This window comes from Gloeophyllum trabeum (assembly GCF_000344685.1).
Source record: "Gloeophyllum trabeum ATCC 11539 unplaced genomic scaffold GLOTRscaffold_00010, whole genome shotgun sequence".
NCBI classification, from domain to species: domain Eukaryota; kingdom Fungi; phylum Basidiomycota; class Agaricomycetes; order Gloeophyllales; family Gloeophyllaceae; genus Gloeophyllum; species Gloeophyllum trabeum.
Window position 1 is genome coordinate 785324 of NW_006920419.1, and position 18875 is coordinate 804198.

Genomic DNA, 18875 nt, shown 5'->3' on the forward strand with positions numbered 1-18875 from the left:
CTTACGGCCAGTGGAGGTTCGGACTGGCGTATACCAGGCCTCAGCAGCGTGCATCGCCTTAGGGATACCTACCGTGGAGTAAAGCCTATGGGCAGCTTTTGGTGGGAGGCCATAGGTGGTCTTGCTAAGCCGCCGGAGTTGATATGTCCACTGGGCAAGCTTGGTCACAACATAGTCTTCGTGCGCCTTCCATCGTAGTTCTTGGTCAAGGATAACCCCTAGAAACTTGTGAGTAACAAGGGGCTTTATGATCGTACCTCTGAGTTCCAGGCTGGGCCGTGGTGCAGGCTTGGTTTTCCGAGTGGCAGAGGGGTTGGTCTCGGGTACGCGGGCTCTGGCGAAGTGGACGAGACCAAATTTGTTGACTTCGAACTTGGAGTGGTGCTTCTCTGCCCATTCAAAGGCGCCTCCGGGTCGCTCCATCATGTCCTTGAGAGCGGCGGTTGTCTCTGTGAAGTTTCGACCAATCGCTATTAGGGCCGCGTCATCGGCGAATGCAACGGCGTCTTCTCGGTTGCCGTTCGGGATGTCGAGGAGATGCGAATTGTAGAACTGGAAGATGATCATTGAAAGCGGGTCACCTTGTCCTAGGCCATTGATGATGTCGATCCAGAAGGATTCATAGTCGTCGAACTTCAATTTCGTGCGGCGGTTCGACAACATGCGTTTGACGAAGCGGACATATTTCTCGGGTATGCCACGTGCTCGCATGTCGTGGAGAAGCCGCTCAGTGACAACATTGGGAAATGCGCCTTCAATGTCCAGGAAGAGGATAGAGACGACTTTCTTGTTCCGCCACGCGTGCTTGATGTGTTGTGTAACCAGCAGTATGGAGTCGGATGTCGTGCGTCCAGGGCGTCCGCCGAAATGTTTAGCTGGCAGGGCGCCATGCCTTTCGCTGATGTACGCGATATCCTCAGTGATAACCTTGGTCAGTAGCTTACCTATGGTGGCATAAAGGGCTATGGGCCGGTAAGCTTTGGGTATACTGTAGTCGGGCCGGCCAGGTTTCCGCAATACAATTGTGTGCCATTCGAGCCATGGGGCATAGTAGGTGTCGAGGTCGAATACTGCCCTGAAAAGAAAGTATAAGTGGTCAAGTAAGAGGTCAACGCACTTTTTCAGGACAATGTTCTTGACACCATCGGGACCCGGGGCTTTGTGCCCTGCAAGTGATGCTATTGCTCTTCGGATTCGTGCTCGGGTTATGGGGCGGAACTTGGAGACGGGTGGAGGGTAGTCGTCCATTTCCTCGGGGTCGACCAGGGAATGCGCTGGGGGCTCGGGGAAGAAGGCTCCTGCTAGCTGTGTGCATCGGTCTTGGTTAGTGGAGGCTTCTCCGGTTACTCGACCATCTGGGTCCTTGATTTTGAGGGTAGGTACCCGAGTCTTGCCGCCGTCGCCGATAGGTCCCGAGATAAAGTTGTTGACAGTCCAAATGTCATTACCTTCAGCCTCACCTATGAAGGTCCGCCAGTGGTTGGTCTTCTGGGATCGGATAGCATCCCGGTATTCCTTTTCGACGGCACGGCAGGCGGCGTGACTGGGGTGATCATCGATGTAGCGGTACTTGTAGGCCTCATTGCGAGCCTTGCGGAGGGCCTTGCGTTTTGCTGTGAGATCGCGTGTCCACCAACGCTTCATGTGAGTACTAGGTTTGAAGAGCGGGATTTGATCTTCGATGGTAGCAGCCAGCGCGGCGTGTAAACCTTGAGCGCGGGCATTGAAGTCGTCGATCGTGGTGATACTCGCCGGGGCACCGAGGGCTGTGAGGTGAATCTTGAGGGAGTCCCGGAACTTCGCCCAGTCCACGTCACGGAAGTTACGTGTTTCCGACGGTGCGGCAGTTGAGACCTGAAGGTCGAGGACGGTCAGTATCGGGTAATGATCAGTGCCCGTTGGAGTCCAGCCACGTTCGACCTTGCACTGCACAAGCTGTTCTTGTAGGCGGTTAGACAGGAATACATTGTCAGGCCGGTATTCCTTCTTCAGGCGCTTGTGTTCGAGTGTAGCTGTTCCCGGCGGTAGGGCCATGAATAAGTCCAAGTCGGCGACATGATCGAGGAGGGTTTGAGCACGTCGGAGGTTCGAGGCCGTAAAACATTGCGCATTGGACTGGAGCTCCCAGGTGGGGTGCTTCCGGTTGAAGTCGCCGGCCCAGAGTATGTTGTTCGGGGCCTCGGGACAGAATCGGGGCAGGTCGTGGTCGCAGAAACGTCGGAGTGCCGTGAGCGTGTTGTCATCCTTGTCAGTATTGTAGATGTTGCAGATCGTGAGCGCCTCGCGTTGGCCACAGAGATGGAGGATGGTAACGTCAGGGTGTGGGAAGTCCAATTGTCGCCAGTCATTGGTGCTGAGCCGAGTGTTGACGAGGATGACGGAGCGTGTCGGGGCTGTCTTAGAGAGATGGTTAGTAGGGTAGATTACGCGCCAGCCACTTGTGGCTTTAGTGTTATTAAAGGGGTCGATGTATGGTTCTTGGATGAGGAGGATGTCCCAGTCACGGTGGAGGTGTTCGCGGTTGAGGAGATCGAATGTTGCGTGGACTGACTTGTTGAGGTTCTCCTGCCAGATTCGTAACTGTCCGGCACTTCGAGAAGGGTCGTCAGACATGGCGTTGTGATCCGTTGTAGATAAAGCCATCGAGCGTCGACTGTCGGCTATGGCTGCGAGTATGTTGATCTCTGTTGGCGGGCGCTGGGGGAGCGCCGGGAGCGCCGGGAGTACCGGGGGTGGGAGATCGTGGGCGAGAGGGTACCGAACGTTGCGATGACATGCTGTGATCACGTCGTGGGATCGGTTGCTGTGTCTTGAGCAGGGTGTCCAGAGGTACTGATCGACGGAGGCTGGGGTTTAGGGCGGAGGTCAGCGGGATGCACATGGTCTGTGTCCAGGCTTCGTCAGTAACAAAATAGGGGAGTGAATTTTCAGGGCGTCGGATGTCGAGCCGCTCACATTCCCGTCGGAAGACGGGGCAGTCCCTGTTCCAACTAGCATGGTCAGTAGTGTGGCAGTTAGTGCAGTATACCATCCTGGAGGAGCATTGTGTCGTGCGATGGTCCTTGCCGCACGTTCCGCATGTATCTCCTTCAGCTTGACAGTCCCTTGCGATGTGACCGTAGGTTTGGCACCTTGCGCATCGGATTGGTTCCGCAGCTTCCCGACGTGCACGTAGACGCTTCTGACAGATAACTAGCCCTGAAGTAATAGCGCTGTTTGCCGTTTGCGGATCGCGGAAGTATAGTATGGCGTGCGCAACTCGTTGGTTGGGCTTTCGGCGGTGGATAGGGCGAATCCAGCGGGCGCGTGTGATTGAGTTGGGTTCGTATTCGTTGACTTCCTCGATTTCGCGAAGGTCATCGGGGCGGTCGGGGTCAAACTGTATGGGCACGAACTCGGCAAGGACTGGGCAGGGTTGTCGATCGCGAATGACCGCCGTTGGATGATACCGTTCTTCGAAGGCGCCGGAGTTCTGTCGTAAGTAATCAGCGCCTTCCCGGGTACGTACCTCGTATAGAATCCCTCCAGTGGATATCTTGGAGGCTGCTGCTATGTTGCAGGATCCTATCTTGTCAGGCCAGAGGTCGCGGATGATGGAATTGGCTTTGTCGACTAGAACTTTGTCGGCAAGATTAAGTACGTCTTTTCGGGCGTCGGGGTCAGCGATGTCAATGAGGATTTGGCGAGCTCTGATTTCGGCCTGTGCTCGGGCTCGTACTTCAACTGGTGAGGCGTCCGGTGCTGTGTACGTTGGACCGGGTCGCAGAAGAGCATCCCGGTATAGCGTTGTCCCTGTGGTCATGTGGGTTGTGTTAGTCTGTGTCGTTACCTTTGCTACCAGTTCATTGATCTTTGTGATGGTGGCCTGTTCCATATTGTCGATTCGTCGGCTCACAGCCTCACAGAGATTGTTCGTCACATTGGAGACTTCTTCGTCTCGCAGGAGGATCGCTACCGCCAATACAGCTTCTTTCCAGGCACGGCCGCCGGACGTCTCTTTCGTGGAGGCTACTAGGGCATGCGCTAGCTTACCAAGCGTGATTTCTTCCACCTCAAGCAAATAGTTCTTCTTGATAAGATAACTCTTCGCAGACGGAGCGTCCTTGACCGCGCCGGTGAGAGCTCCCGCCCACGGATCGGACCGGAGTCCGGGTCGGCTGCCCGGGGTCTTCGTCGTGGGGTCGTTGACAGTGCCTGTCTTGTCAGTTGGTGTACCGGACATACCTGAGGTATTAGTGCTAGGTATTTTAAGTAGTGGATAGAGTGGGAACAGAAGCAGATGTAGGAAGCAGAAAGTCGCCTGAGAGAGGAATTATGGATGTAGAAACTACTCTAATGACCGCCTCGCTGTGGGACCCCGGAAGGGTGCCAGCTGGTACGGAGTCAAGAAGAGTCAGTCCCTCGGTTGTCAGCTGAATAAGTATGGTAGCGTTGCACCTTTTGGTGGAATGCATGACTCTCGAAGCCTACTCTGCAAGCGTCACAAATGGGGTGTCTGCTTGCCTTCAGATAATGGCTAGGTAGATCCTCTTCGTAGAACGTCTTCCCGAGCTCTGGACATAGACTGCAGGCCACTAGCTGATGCGAGCACAACTTATGCTGCAGAGTAAGCCAACACCGAAGGATCAAAATGGATGGCTCGGTGAATATTAGGACATACAAACCACTTTGAGAATCTTGGCATCGTAGAACCCCTTCGAGCATCGTTCGCAAGTGGGATGCCGCCCGCTTGTTCTGAAATGTTCGTCGAGTTCATCGTACGAAGAAAACCATTCGTCGCAAATTGGGCATTGCGGCTGATGATCAGGACTGGTTTTCCTATGCTGATCCCATTATATTCTCCTCAGTATGGTTTCTGAGCGGGTATGTCCATAAATCATCACTTACGGCCATGTAATGCCCTTCCAATTTGAATCCTTTTTTACAGCATTGGATGTGCGAATCCGAGGTCTTCAGGTGCTCGGTAAAAGCTTGTTTGCAGGCGAATACCAGCTTCTCGCACGCTGGACATGGACAGGTAATGCGTGCGGGATTATTGTGATTCACTTCAACAACCGAAGTGAGGATTGGAAGCGGCTGCGGTGCTGCGGTATGCGTTACAGGATTTGTCGGCCCCTGTGTGTAGGTCACGCCTACACCCCCGCTCGCGGACCCACCAACGCTCACTGGGTAACTCGAGGGAGCAAGTACAAGTGATTGTGCTTGACCCGGAGGATTGCCTGCCATATCTGTATGTTTGTATAGCCGGTGCTAGATAAAACAATTAGTATTGTTCTGCTCCTGCTCCGTACGTGAAAGCTTGACGGCATATCCTTGATGCAGGATCGCAACTCACGACATGCAACAAGTGCCGGTCATAGAACCCCTTTCTGCACGGGTGGCACTTGGGGTGCTTTGCAGCGGTTCTGAAGTGTTCGTCTAGTTCTTCGTACGACCTGTAGCGTATCTTGCAGATGTCGCATTCGGGATTGTCGCGGTGGTTTTTGTGGTTCTTCCAGTGCTATTCAGTAAATCAGTCAGGGCTGCCTTCTCCCTAGTTACCTATTCATACCAAGACGTAGCCAGACTCAGTCCTGAAACCCACGTTGCAAGACGAGCAGTGAGGGTGCGACGGGGAAGTGAGTAGATGATGAGCCAAAGCATATCGGTTGCTGAAACCCTTCTTGAAACAGGAGGGGCCGTCGCAGAATACTAGCCGAGACATGATGGGCGCCGACAGAGTGCTCTCAAACTGGCGATCAAGTTTAGGGAGGGATGGTCAGCAAACAACCCTTCCCATCTTCGACCTCGTGTATAGGTATGCTTCCACCACGAGCCATACCACGGTGTCAAGGAATAATTAGATAAGCACGAGGCAAACGCACATCATCCGCAAGGGACATAGATTACTGGACATGGTCCCACATTCCCAGCCACCGATCGGAGGAAGCCCGCTCCAACGCAAGGCGGCACAACGTACGACACAATCGTGATTCGATATATCGACCGAGAACGGGTGTCAAGCTGACGTTTCCCCGCTGAGGTCTACCGGTCCAGATCCAGCTTAAATAAACAGTAAAGAAGGGTTGGCGCCTTGCATGACGGGCACTCCGGCTTCGCGACGATTTTCCCGACAATGCACCTGGGACGACAAATGTCTCCGCATGAGAGGACGTATGTGTATGTAATCGTGGAGTTGACATACGAGTTACAAAATAGATGACCGCACATAGTGGCCGTCATTATTCTCGGAGGGTCCAAATGACAGATTCTACAGCGCAGCGAAGGATACGCCAGTGTCTGGCAAGATGCCTCTTGATAGCTCGATGCATCACACTCTGAGTGGGACTCCTGTGATGCCTTCAGAGTGGGGTTTTGCGGAACCCCCTTCTGGACTGTCACTACCATTGGTACTACACCTAGACTCGTACTCTCAGCCACATGAAATCAAAAACTGAGCACTCACAGACCGCTTCTGCGATGGGTGTCGGACAGCCACTGGAGATCACGGTAGCGGGAGGAAAATTCGCGCCTCTTGTTAATTCGTTACTTGATGTCGTAGTTATACTCTCGGAGTCCGCTCCTTCTTCCAACACTGGCTGGTCATCATCATCCGCTCGTTCAGAAAGCGGGGATAATGAAGCAGTGAATGAAGAAGGAGGAGACGAGAGAGCCTCTACGCTTGTGGGTGAATCCGAAAGATCGGTGATTTTCCCCTCATCTTCGTAAATTTTAAGAAGCGGCAGCGGTCTGATCGTTGAAGCGTCGGCAGGAAAGACGAAGGACTTCGTGCAGGTATCCTCCTCACTTGTGACAATGAACGCAGGAGGCCGCGAGCTGGCACTTGCTGATACAGTTTGGCATGCGGCATTATTGGAATCAGGAAGCTCAAGCTGATGAATGCATTTGAAAAGGTCGTTTCGTGCATCCGAAGATATAAATCGATATAAGATACTCACTGTACTTTCGTACCCAATCCCTTTGTTTTCGTCTTCTCCGCCGGCCGAGGGATACGTGATATTGATGCGGATACTATCGAGGTCGGCAGAGGAAGAGACGGGACTACCATTGCCGCGATCCAACATCGCGCGTGGAATTTCAGTGCCTTCCTGACTGGAGCGGTCACCTTCCCGTGGGCTTTCGGCCTCCCGGGACTTGCTCACTCCGTCCTCATCGGCAGCGCTACTCTCACCGGTTTCCTGCTTGGTTGATTGTCCGGATATACTTATATGAACAGCCAGACGGTGCTAACATCCGACGGAATCAGGTTCGTAGGAGAAAGGAGATGCGGGGGATGACGAACCTCAGCCAGAGATGCTCCATCTTTGAAGCCTTTCTCGCATTCTTTGCATGTAGGATGCAAGGCAGAGCGCGTGTAATGGATTTGCAGCTCCGCAAAGGACTCAAACCTTCGCTCGCAAGATAGACAACAGGCATCCTCGTTTGAAGAAATGCGATCCTACCCGTTTCGCTTCAATTAAAACTGTATATAGTCATCAGCCCGCTGCAATTACGTGCCTGATATGCGCCTTGTGAGCATTGCTGCTCATAGTGTTAGAGTTCCGCTTGTCGCGAGTACCAACATGTACGCACAATACTGTCCTTCTTATCACTGTGTTTCGTGAAACCTGTAGAATCGCTGGGACGACCGGCTTCCGTACTCGGCGACTCCACAGAAACAGCGGAATCGCGCAGGTCCAACTCCGGAGGTATGTAGCCTTGGGTGACCACCTCGTACATACTAGTAGACCTGTATGCGTTTCCCTGCCATCCGTGCGCGGCAGCCCTGTGCTGTTCGGGACACCACAAAACATAAATCGTCGCAGGTGAGACGAGAGGAAGAACCATATATCACGTACATTTCGCATGGCATTTACGTCGACGAACCCCCGTTTGCAAGCCTTGCAGCGGGAGTGCTTTGGGGAATCCCACATGTGACGCGCCAAAGCTTCAGCGGATGGAAACCATTTCTTGTTACAGAGCGGGCCGTTGCAATATACCATGTTGCACAGCGATGGAAAGCAGTGGAGGACGTCAACAATCTGGTAAGGTAGTACCAGGTTGTAGCCCTTCTGAATCCAGATGAGGCAGTCGCATTGCAGCCTCGTGACTTACCGTCATGGGCGTGAGCCATCCACGAGGCAACTGCACGTTGAGGACTGAGTGCATGGCCACAGAGAAACTCCCACGTTCGGAGAGACGGAGAGTCCGTTTGTCAAATCAAATCAAACCAAGAATACATCAGAAGTACGCTGAAAGGAACTCGCCACAAGATCAACGATGTTGTGGAAGACTCCTTCCAATGTAACTCAGTGTCCTTTATACCGACCCCATCATCCCCTGACCGTAGCGACGAGCGGTGAATGGCCGGCGCTGTCCTTGCAGTGCTGCTCTAATGCCTGCCTGGTGCGATATTTCCGGGTGCATGCCGAGCAGCGCAGGTGATCGTCGGCAGACCAGGCCGGCGGCTGCAGATATGCAGACGATTAATGTCGGCAGCTAGGCGAGAAGAACACTTGTTCGACGGGCACTCACAGAGGATCGAACATAGTTAGGCGGGGCGTGGCCAACAGTATCTTTCCAGTGTTGCTCCATAGCTCTCTGTGACGCATACCTGCGCCCGCAAGTGGGGCAATAAACGGGCGATACATCCGAGAAAGTACCCTTTGGAACTCATCAGTCTAGCTTAACGCCAAGTGCATGCGAACGGCACATACGTCAATTTCATGCCCGACAGTATCGCGATAGTGCTGCTCCAATGCCTTCTGCGAGGGATATTTGCGACGGCAATTGTTGCAATAGACCGCGGGTTCGTCACGGTGCGCTGCTGTGTCGCGGTAATGCTGCTCCAGTGCGGTTTTGGTCTTGTACTCGCGGTTACAGCTGCTGCATAGAAGAATTTCTGGTGTTGCCTGGGGTTGAGTCGGACCTGTCGGCTCGATCCCAAGTTGCTCCCCTGCTTCCTGACCATTTATGATTGGGTCCAATATCACAGGGCTGTCTGTCGTTCCAGATCCTCCAAGCTGTTCGTTTACTTCAGAGTGCGACTCGACGATGTCGGAGACTTCAAATCTAGCATGATCCCCTTCGATCTGCTAAGGATCAGACATCGATAGGTTGTCGTAGCCGGGAATAGTATACTCACTTGTTCAGGTTCAGGAGAAGCAGGTGGACTAGGATAGGGCGTCTCAGGAGGAGTCAGGAAGATAGATGGCGCAATTGAGTCGTCGTCGTTTTCGCTGTACATCATCGTCTAAGGAATAATGTAGAGTAGCACGGGCGCGGTGGCTTGTATACTCTCCCGCAGCTGTGTCTCGGCTGAGGCCGAAAACATGCTTTGCAGAGCATGGTTCGTGACAAAGGAAGCAGGGGGAGTGTTGAACGATAGCATAGCATGGATGCAGCTTGAATCGTACAGCAATCCAGGTGCAACCAAGTAAGGGGTCTGTTGCTCGGAAGCGCTACGTATGCACGGTTTCCTCCCTGAGTCGTCGCATTCACATTCTCTGCCCATATATTCGAGTCTTATCTGGTACTTGCGAGGGGAACCAGTGCGGCGGGAGATCAACCGAAGTGAACGGTGCAGGCCGCCGAGGACAGAAACCCCCCGTACCCCCGGCAATTATCAGCGGTTTTACGACGATTTTCTGCCTTCGTGAGCAGCTTCTACGCGACCGCTGCGGTTAACCTCAATACAGACCAGCGATTGCGACTCTGGGTAGAACTCGTCGTGGCCGACCATAAACTGAAAACACATCAGATGTGTCGGGGATTGAGCGGAGAAGAGGTGTTTCTCGGTGGCGGCGGAGCTTCCATTTGTGATAGACGCCCCGCCACACTATTCGGCTTTATCCGGCCTTTGATTCGGTTCAAGTACAACTGCTTTAAGGGAACCCTTGATTTTTTTCTTGCGGATGTATCGTTTGCTCGCTCGACCTCTTTCCCGTACCACCACCTTCCCTGTCCGTTCCTTCCGTTTCCCCAGAGCAACCATGGCCACCGCCAACACGCCTGACTTTGTACGTCTCCTCCCTCTATCGGGCGGGTTGACTCACTTAGCTAATGAACGAATCGGACAGAACAAGCCCTTGTACGCCCCCTTGAGAGAGCTCGACCCCGAGGTCCAAAACATCATTGACAAGGAGACATGGCGGCAGTACTCCGGCCTCGAGCTGATTGCGTCGGAGGTACGCTCCCAGGCAGTTGCTTGCCCTGCATTTGACTGATTAGATCAATCCTCTGTGATAGAACTTGACCAGCCGGGCTGTGATGGAGGCCAATGGTTCCATTCTCACCAACAAGTACTCTGAAGGTCTGCCCTCCGCTCGGTACTATGGTGGTAATGAGTACATCGACGAGCTCGAGGTCCTGTGCCGCAAGCGGGCCCTGGAGGCGTTCCATTTGGACCCGGCCAAGTGGGGGGTCAATGTGCAGCCGTACTCTGGCAGTGTAAGTGCAGACATAGGCTCAAATGAGACCTCGCAGCTTAAATGATAACGTTTTGGTATCTAGACCGCAAAGTACGTACATTTGGAGTCTGTGACTTGATAGCATCCCTCTCACTTTCATTCCTAGCTTCGCTGCTTTGACTGCCCTCCTGCAACCGCAAGATCGGTTGATGGGCCTGGGTCTCCCTGACGGTGGTCACTTAACCCACGGTTACTACACCGCCAAGAAGAAGATCACTGCTTCCTCGATCTACTTCCAGTCCTTCCCCTACAGCCTGGACCCCTCGACACAGCTCATCGATTACGAGGGCCTCTCCAAGCAGGCGAAAGTCTTCAAGGTTGGTTATTCTCACCGATCGTCAGCTCGGAATGCACACTGACGCTATGTCAATTATCACAGCCCAGACTCGTCATCTGCGGTGCCTCCGCTTATCCCCGTGACTGGGACTACGCAGCTCTGCGCAAAGTCTGTGACGAGCACGGCGCCTTCCTGATGGCCGACATCGCCCACACCAGCGGTCTGGTCGCTGCGCAGGAGCTCAACAACCCCTTCGAGTACTGCGACGTGGTCACTACTACTACGTGAGTGGACTTTCCGGTCCGACGTCCCCCGGAGTATCGATAGATGACATACGCCGAACTAGGCACAAGACCCTCCGCGGTCCCCGCGCCGGTCTCGTTTTCTTCCGCAAGGACTCGGCTCAGGCGAGCGACCTGGAGAAGCGGGTGAACGAGGCTGTCTTCCCAGCTTGCCAGGGTGGTCCTCACAACAACGTGAGTAGGCTCTACTGTGAAGTGTATGAATTATGTATTACCCCATCATTACGTGTAGACTATCGCCGGTATTGCTACCGCCTTGTACCAGGCATGCCAGCCTACGTGGAAGGCTTACGCGAAGCAGGTCATCAAGAATGCCCGTGCTCTGGCTGAGGCCCTCTCATGTACGTCTTCTCATGCATAGCTTGGGAAATCGATGTTGACCTGCTCTACAGCGCACGGCTACAAACTGCAAACGGATGGTACCGATAATCACCTGATTCTCTGGGACCTGCGACCCTTGAAGCTCACCGGCAGCAAGGTCGAGAAGATCTGTGATCTGATGCACATCACCATCAACAGTACGTCTCCGTTCCACCCGTCATCGCGCAATCTCAACTAACACGCTCTCGCAGAAAACGCCGTGTCGGGCGACGCCAACGCCCAAGCGCCCGGCGGCATCCGCCTCGGCACGTCCGCGCTCACCTCGCGCGACATGCTCGAGGCGGACATGAAGGTCGTCGCGGACTTCCTGCACCGCGCCGTGCAGCTCTCGCTCGAGCTCCAGCAGGAGGCGGGCAGCAAGCTGCTCAAGGACTTCGAGCGCGTCGCCGCGAAGAGCGAGAAGGTCGCAGTCCTGCGCCGCGAGGTGCGCGACTGGGCGCGGAAGTGGCCCCTGCCCGGCGTGGATGTCTCCCAGCTGCAGAAGCCTGCTGGCTGGCACGACGATTAGATAAGAGGGTGCGTGTGGTGGAAGGGAGTTGCGGGTATGGTACTAGAGAGCGCATGGTCATTACTGTATATCAAAGATTCAACGTCGCGAATCTTGGCACGAGACGGGCTTCAACGTCGTCTAGCCGCTTATTCACTGCTGTATCTGTAGGATTCATCTATTGTTGTGCATACTAGATAGGCGCTACATTCATGGGCGTTGCTACAATACAAGGGTGCTAATGTATGAACAGGATGTCATAGTGTGGATGATGATGAGTGATGATGTGAAGAATGAACTAGTGATGATGTGGGGCATATACTATGAGAACAGCGAGAGCAGTGAGATGAACGGCGAGGGAAGCATAGAAATGCGGAAAGCAATAAAGATAGCAATAGATAATAGACTGCACCGTTTTTCAGCAGACTGGGGACCCGACGACACAGAGAACAAAAGGAAATGGTACAATCAGAGCGGATGCTTCATACCCAGAGGCGGGCCATTACTGAGCTCCAACCCGACCTTCTGGACGAGCGACATCCCGAGCGGCTCTAGCGCCTCCCGCCAGGTCTGCCGCCTCCGGCGGCCCTCGAAGATACACCACGAGCGCTCACCCGTCTCGCCCTCCGGCCCGAAGACGAAGACATTGTCCTCGTTCCACGGCGCCTCGCCGTACGCGAACGCGATCCAGCGCTCCTGCACCGCGTCGCGCACGCGCGCGTACGAGTACTCGTCCACAACCGACATCCCCCAGTCGGGGTCGTCGTACGAGCCCGAGCCCGAGCTCGCCGACGCGGACATCATCTCGACGTCCTCGTCCTCGTCGTCCGAATCGGAGAACGAGCTGGGGTACAGGTCCGGCGAGGACATCGCCGCGGGCATCGGCACATTGTCGAACACGTACGCGAGGTCGACGGGCCCGCGCCCGGGGCCCTCCTGGTCGAAGACGTAGCGGTACACTCCGCGCCCTCCGCGCGCGCGCCTGACGCCGTTCGCGACGCACTCCGTCGGCCACGCGAGCCGCGCGTCGGTGATGAGCTCGAGGACCTTGTCGGGCAGGTCCTCGGGGTCGGTGTGCGCGTGGATGTCGTAGGCGCGCATGAGCGCGGAGGCTTTGGAGAGTGACTGGCAGATGGCGCGGATGCGCCGGGTGACGCCGTCGGGCGTCCATAGCGAAGCGGGCAGAGAGTAGAGGTGCGACGAGGAGTAGATGTCGCCGATAATCATGGGTTGCAGCGAAGGGGCGTGGTGGTGGTGGTGCACGCCAGGGACGTGGTGGTGCGAGTCGGAATGGGGAAGCTTTGGCGCGTGCTTCTCAACATGGGCGTGCGATTCGGCATGGTGGTGGTGGTGCTCTGGGAAGAGGAGTTCCTTCCAGCCTTTGCGGAAGAAGACACCGTCATCTGTCGCACGCAGGTGATGGTGGTGGCCGAGGACGACGAGCTTCTCCACATCGACAGCGCGCAGCTGCTCCAGCGAGCGAACGCCCAGCGCGGACATCATCCTGGACAGGTGCCAGCCGGCAGTATGCACGTCCGGGACATTGTGGTCCACGATCGCGCTCTGCACGATGGCGCGGTGGAACAGAGGGTGCACCTCGTTCTTGGCGGACAGCATATGGCAGAGGATGTCAGCAGCCCCGGTGGACTCGCCGAACAGCGTCACGTTGCTGGGGTCGCCGCCGAACTCGGTGATGTACCGGTGCACCCATTCCATAGCTCTGCGCTGGTCCCTGAGGCCTGTGGAGCGGAGAGATCGGTAAGTCAGGTGCTTCTCAGGCTATGAGAGAAGCGCTCGCGTACCGTAGTTGCCCACTCCCTCGTCACCTGCCTCAAGGTTGTCTTCTTGCAGACTGGACCCGGCGGCAAACCCTAAAATACCTAATCGATAGCTTGAATGAAGAACGTCAGTATGATATCGCTATGAGCGACTGTGGTGCCACGTACTTGAAGGTTACTAGGACCATAGGCTTGCCCATGAGAATGCTTTTGCGGACGAGGGCGCCGCCGTCGTACACCCAGCTTGAGCCGGTGCCGGTATTGCCGCCCCCATGAATCCATATCATTACGGGGTATCGCGAGCTGGAGTCGATGTCGCCTGGACAGGTGATTATCAGGTTGAGACACTCGAACTCGTGCTGCTTGAAGTTTTGTTGAGGAACTTGATCCTCTGTGAGGCCGAACATGTCTGCCTCGGCGCCCTTTACGTGAACCTGAGGGCATATTGGACTACGCGACAGTCAGGCTGAGCGCGAGCCCTACAGAGATGCGCACGTACCCATATTTCGTCGCGTCGACGTGAGTGGGATAGGAGGTGCATAGTCTGGACTGGCGAAAGCGAGCAGGGATGCTGGCATACTTGATGCCGCGAAACTGGGCTACGGGAGCCTCCGGCGTAGACGCCGAGTGCTCGACGCCGGTGAAGGCGGTCTTGAGAGCCTTGTGGTGGACGACCGGGTGAACGACCTTGATAGGCATGGCTGTGGTCGGTGGGTGAATAAGCGAGGTGCGGGGGCGGGGCAGGGGTCAGGGGCAAGCGTATGGGGCGCAGGCTCGAGGACGGCCTGGAGTTTAAGTATGGGATGGCTGCTCGAGCCTCGCCATCCCGCATGGACCCGAAGGCGATCATCGAGCAGGCCTCGTAGCAAAAACTCGAGCAGTCCGCCCAAACAGGCAGCTGCGATAGCGATGTGACCTTCGCTGGCCTGATCAGTCACGTGATGCACCGATCCCAGATTCAATTGAACGGAACTTGCGAGAAACCACGGGGCCCAAATCTCGGCCTTTACTGCAACTTTGCTGCGAATGCGGTGTGTTGCTTGACATCAACATGACGTGACTGGCTAACATGAAATGATTTGCTCACCGCCGCGGGTTTTCTACGAGCCTGCACCAAAGCAGAGTCGTAGCACTTGTCCTATAACAAGCTAGCCGAGATCGTCGCACTGCGCACGCCCAAAGGGAACGACAATACCGATTCTCACCGGTGGGGCTGCATCTATGAGGGCGTTTACGTAGGTGGGTAAAACGAGACGTAGCTTCGAACCTAGAATATATCCACCAGGACGAGCTTGATGGCACGGGCCTGTATTAGTATTACCGCCGGGACACAAGGGAGAAGGCGCCCGAAGGGGAGAGTGCGGGGAATTGGACGGGGAGACGGGGAGCTTGTCTGGAAAGCTGCGGGACCGCAGCTTGCAGCGCAGTTGTCAGGTTGACGCTTGCAGAACACATACATAACTCGGCGCAAGGCTATGTGCCAAGAGAGAACGCATAACTTGACGCGTTAACATTACTACCAGTCATGATACACAGGAGCGACAGGTAGTTTACGCCCGACTCTGCCCATGGTCACAAACCAAGCAGCTCTGCTCCTGACACCAGAAGAACGTAAGATACAACGCGCAGCGACATACATGACATAAAACACTCACCTCGCCTTACGCAAATAACGCGACTGTATATAGCGACGTATCTGCGCGAACGCACAAGAGTGAAAGAACGAGACCAATCACGCTCGTTGCAGCAGTGACCTCAGCGCACTCGTCCGTCTCTCATCTCTGAGCACAAAGTCAATGGCAGCGCTCGCATCAAACTCACTCAGGCGGTCTCATGGACTAACAGACAAGGGAAAACATATATTTCAGAACACTGGATGGCGACGACGGACGACACGGTGAAGGAACGAAAGCAAGGAGCTCATCGATGGCCATCGTGATTTTGCGGCGATAAAGTGCGTGACGCATTCAGTCACGGGGGTTGTCACGTTTGCGCCACAACGCCACAATTCACTTGGAAAGTCCAGCTTATTCGTATTCACTCGATCAGGGGACTAGATTCTATGCTCGCAAGGGATAGGAGGGGGGCTCCTGAGCCCTCAACCTGATCCTGACGAGAACTCGCTGCCTGTCCAGTCAGCTATGGACGAGGTGATTCGGCCGCCGACAGTATTCCATCCAAAGTCTGAATCCATAGTGGCGGGAGATCCTTCACCTCGCCATCTTCCTTGCTAAACCTAAGTAGACTAAAGATTGCATCTAGTTAAGCAGATGCCAAGCCATATTGTTTGAACTGTGGACCAGCACCGCCTACGAGAAGGGGGAGCGCGGAAGCGCGGTCTCAGTTGATGTGGATACAGTGGAATCACCTTCTCCTCAGAATACAGTCTGTTTGGCCTCCTCCTCGTGGTCACGACTCAAGACTGGATGCCCGTGGTCAAGTTCCGAGCTCATGGAGGGAAGCGGGTCACTGTAGGGACTCCAAGTATAACTCACCGTGCTATGTTCAACTCATTCCAGATAGCCACCGCACCTCTAACCACGACAATCAGAAGCCAAGCAGCGATAATACACACATACGACATGCCGCACGGTCCACCGATGTGCGCTACACCGAAAACGGAACCGTGCCTCTTCTAGGACGATCGTCCTCCTGCCGTCCCGGAGCGGTGGGTAAACTTGAACGCTGCACATGACAGCGAGGAAATTCCGAGCGGTAGGACTAGGCGCGGGGGCGGGGCGGTTATCGCCGAGAGCAGGGATTATTAGGGAGGCTCGTGAGTTGTGTGCGCTCCAGTACCGTTATACACTGGGCATGGCATGAGGGATAAAGCGGTGGGTCGATGGACTAGTGGAGATGTTTCGCGCCAGAGACTAATCAAGCCGGCCGTTAGGAGAATCGCTTCACCGTTCAGTAACGAGGACTGCAATGCAAGGCTCTGCCTTTCGAGCGAGGATGATCTTGTACTCGGCGTTCCCGCGCTCGACTTCGGACCCTCGAGTTACCATCATAATGAAGCCTGTTGACCCGCAGCATCAGCATTCGGCCCCTTCCGATACGGGCCACGTCTATCAGGTTTGTTGGGCATATTATTGCTGGAGGCATTGACTATCAGCAAGGGACTCAAATTCTGAGCATCACAGCGAGGTCGATCCGATTGGTAGACTTCCCGGAGAGGTTGGATGCCATGCGCGACAGGACGGGTTGAGATATGTTCGCCCTGTGGTTCCGCAAAAACAGAGCGGGTGGACACTTGATGATTTCTGAGCGTAAGGCCTACCCGCAGTACCTCCATGCGTGATGCAACGTAGGACGGGTTAAGATAACTAAAGCAGCCAAAGAGGGCATAGTCGGCGCTGAATCGGCGGGTTGTAGAGTATGCTAGAGTACTCACAGCTATGCTGAGCCCCCGATCCAGCTGATGACCAGGGCCCGACTTCCGTAGCAAGCCTCGAGGGTTGTGCAGATCAGACGGACGTTCATCTGCTACAGATTATCTGTATAATCGCAACATCCGTGGCGACTTGCAGCATATTAGCTCGCTGACATCCAGCAGGGTCGAGAGGACGTCAAGGAGCAGCGGGACGCAGTCATAATATCGGCCTCGTTGCCATCGACGAGCACTCGACCAATGTGGGAGTCAGCCCGTCGATGTGCTGGGAGGTACCCCTTGCAACATCAAGTTGGTGGGTAATAAAGATCGGAGGCGTTAGCAACATTCAACACCACAGCACCTCAACGGAACGCTGATTTCCGTGGGCATGAGTCAATGCTGCTCGGGAAGGGATAACGGTCTATATCAGCGTCCCCAGACTAATGTCACCATTAGGATGCATCGGAAGCAATGTGCATTTGTGCAGCTACCCGTCAGAACGAATTCAATTCTTCATGCCAGAATCGATGCTATGCGTAGCACGCTAAAGGCTTACCATCCCGGCGATCGTGGTGCAGCCGCCCCAACAGGACATGTATTTGAAGGAGGATGCGCTGCTAGCTTGGTCTCCGTGTCGGAAAATCTGGAAAAGACCGATAAGCCCTGACAGAACCTGACTGCCAAGCAAGCCCGACGCGAGGAACGAGCGGCTCGGGCTTGCGCTAAGCCAAGCTAGGTGTGGCTGAAGAGCCCTCGCGTGCTGAGCACGCGGCGCCACGCGAGCGCCGCCTTCTCCCGTAGCTCTCCCAATGCTCAGCACGCCGCGTCAGTCTTTCGAATTTTCACGCTTTCTCTCTCCCCTCATCCTCGACGCCTGAGTGGAGAGTTCCTTTCGAAGTTCTTTTCGACTTGACTATATACTTCGAGCACTACCAGAATTTCCTGCTGTATATCTCGTCTCACTAGCTTCCCGCTTTGCCGTTATCTTATCAGCTCGGTACCGCCTCGCTTATCTATCGAACCCAACATGGCCAATATCTCTCAGGAGCTGGGTGGCGACGCGCCTCCTCCGGCGAGAAAGCACAAGACCCATTCCTCGGCGGAACGCCGTGCTGAATTGAAATCACTTCCCCTTGTCGAGAGGCTGTCTCTGAATACGGCGATATGCGCACGGAACAAGGCCCGGGAGACCACACATCGGACAACTCAATATATGATGCTGACCTGAACCCGGTCGTGAATGTCAAACCGTAAGAAGTAATATACAGCCAAAGCAATATGTAATACTCATTTTGAGATTGTTTAGTCCAGCAATAGACAGTAAGGAATATCAAATATGACATTAGCTGCCGTTAAGGGGAATATATCTGCCCGTAGGCAACCTTTCTCTCCATGTTATATGTGATGACATATAACATATATGGGGACGGTTACCACCCGAGAGTTATAACTTAAGTATATAACGAGAGTGTACGCAACACAGTATTCCAAATATGGCTCAGCATATGGGTACTTGTGATATAATTTACCAGATTCACGCATCAGAATCCACTTCAGCCTGTGAACAATATGTCATATATGGCTTTCAATCGATATTGAGTGGGCCGCCGGCGGCAACAGGCGGCGCCACTCAGCGGCAACAGGCGGCGCCACTCAGCGGCAACAGGCGGCGCCCCTTTGCCGCTCCTACCTTGCATGCCGCTCACACTGATGAAATATAACTGAGCGGACACATCAAGTAAAACCAGGCGAATTATTGCGTGATAAAATACAGAGAGTATGCACGAAAGTTATCACAACTGATTGTGAATCTACATGGCCGGTGAAGC

At 54.6% G+C, this 18875-nt stretch overlaps 7 protein-coding genes across 7 annotated transcripts; 2 read left to right on the forward strand and 5 right to left on the reverse strand.

Annotated features, from left to right (window-relative positions):
- Positions 1–2293: 2293 nt before the first annotated feature.
- On the forward strand, positions 2294–2586 carry GLOTRDRAFT_111719 (uncharacterized protein). The gene has a single exon (XM_007869735.1). The coding sequence runs from the start codon at positions 2299–2301 to the stop codon at positions 2548–2550; it is 252 nt and encodes an 83-aa protein (XP_007867926.1). The 5' UTR covers positions 2294–2298; the 3' UTR covers positions 2551–2586.
- Positions 2587–2757: 171 nt separating this feature from the next.
- On the reverse strand, positions 2758–3496 carry GLOTRDRAFT_63229 (uncharacterized protein; the record flags this gene model as incomplete). The annotated part of the gene is made up of 1 exon (XM_007869736.1): positions 2758–3496. A coding segment is annotated over exon 1 (273 nt), but the record flags the coding sequence as incomplete, so codon positions are not given.
- Positions 3200–3553, reverse strand: GLOTRDRAFT_23787 (uncharacterized protein; the record flags this gene model as incomplete). Its single annotated transcript, XM_007869498.1, has 1 exon — positions 3200–3553. A coding segment is annotated over one exon (354 nt), but the record flags the coding sequence as incomplete, so codon positions are not given.
- A 1210-nt stretch (positions 3554–4763) lies between these two features.
- Positions 4764–5749, reverse strand: GLOTRDRAFT_111720 (uncharacterized protein; the record flags this gene model as incomplete). The annotated part of the gene is made up of 4 exons (XM_007869737.1): positions 5552–5749; positions 5336–5500; positions 4888–5250; positions 4764–4823 (listed from the first exon to the last, which is right to left on the reverse strand). Coding segments are annotated over exons 1-4 (741 nt in total), but the record flags the coding sequence as incomplete, so codon positions are not given.
- Positions 5750–8312: 2563 nt separating this feature from the next.
- On the reverse strand, positions 8313–9229 carry GLOTRDRAFT_130958 (uncharacterized protein; the record flags this gene model as incomplete). The annotated part of the gene is made up of 4 exons (XM_007869738.1): positions 8313–8447; positions 8515–8643; positions 8697–9071; positions 9125–9229. The coding sequence occupies 4 exons, from the start codon at positions 9227–9229 to the stop codon at positions 8313–8315; spliced, it is 744 nt and encodes a 247-aa protein (XP_007867929.1).
- A 600-nt stretch (positions 9230–9829) lies between these two features.
- On the forward strand, positions 9830–12700 carry GLOTRDRAFT_78652 (SHMT-domain-containing protein). Its single transcript, XM_007869739.1, has 10 exons — positions 9830–9998; positions 10059–10166; positions 10228–10428; positions 10492–10499; positions 10555–10765; positions 10828–11009; positions 11072–11201; positions 11260–11368; positions 11420–11545; positions 11600–12700. Exons 1-10 carry the CDS (start codon positions 9894–9896, stop codon positions 11914–11916), a joined length of 1497 nt encoding a protein of 498 aa, XP_007867930.1. The 5' UTR covers positions 9830–9893; the 3' UTR covers positions 11917–12700.
- Positions 12364–14372, reverse strand: GLOTRDRAFT_116993 (alpha/beta-hydrolase; the record flags this gene model as incomplete). Its single annotated transcript, XM_007869740.1, has 4 exons — positions 12364–13634; positions 13698–13786; positions 13842–14123; positions 14173–14372. The coding sequence occupies 4 exons, from the start codon at positions 14370–14372 to the stop codon at positions 12364–12366; spliced, it is 1842 nt and encodes a 613-aa protein (XP_007867931.1).
- Positions 14373–18875: the final 4503 nt, after the last annotated feature.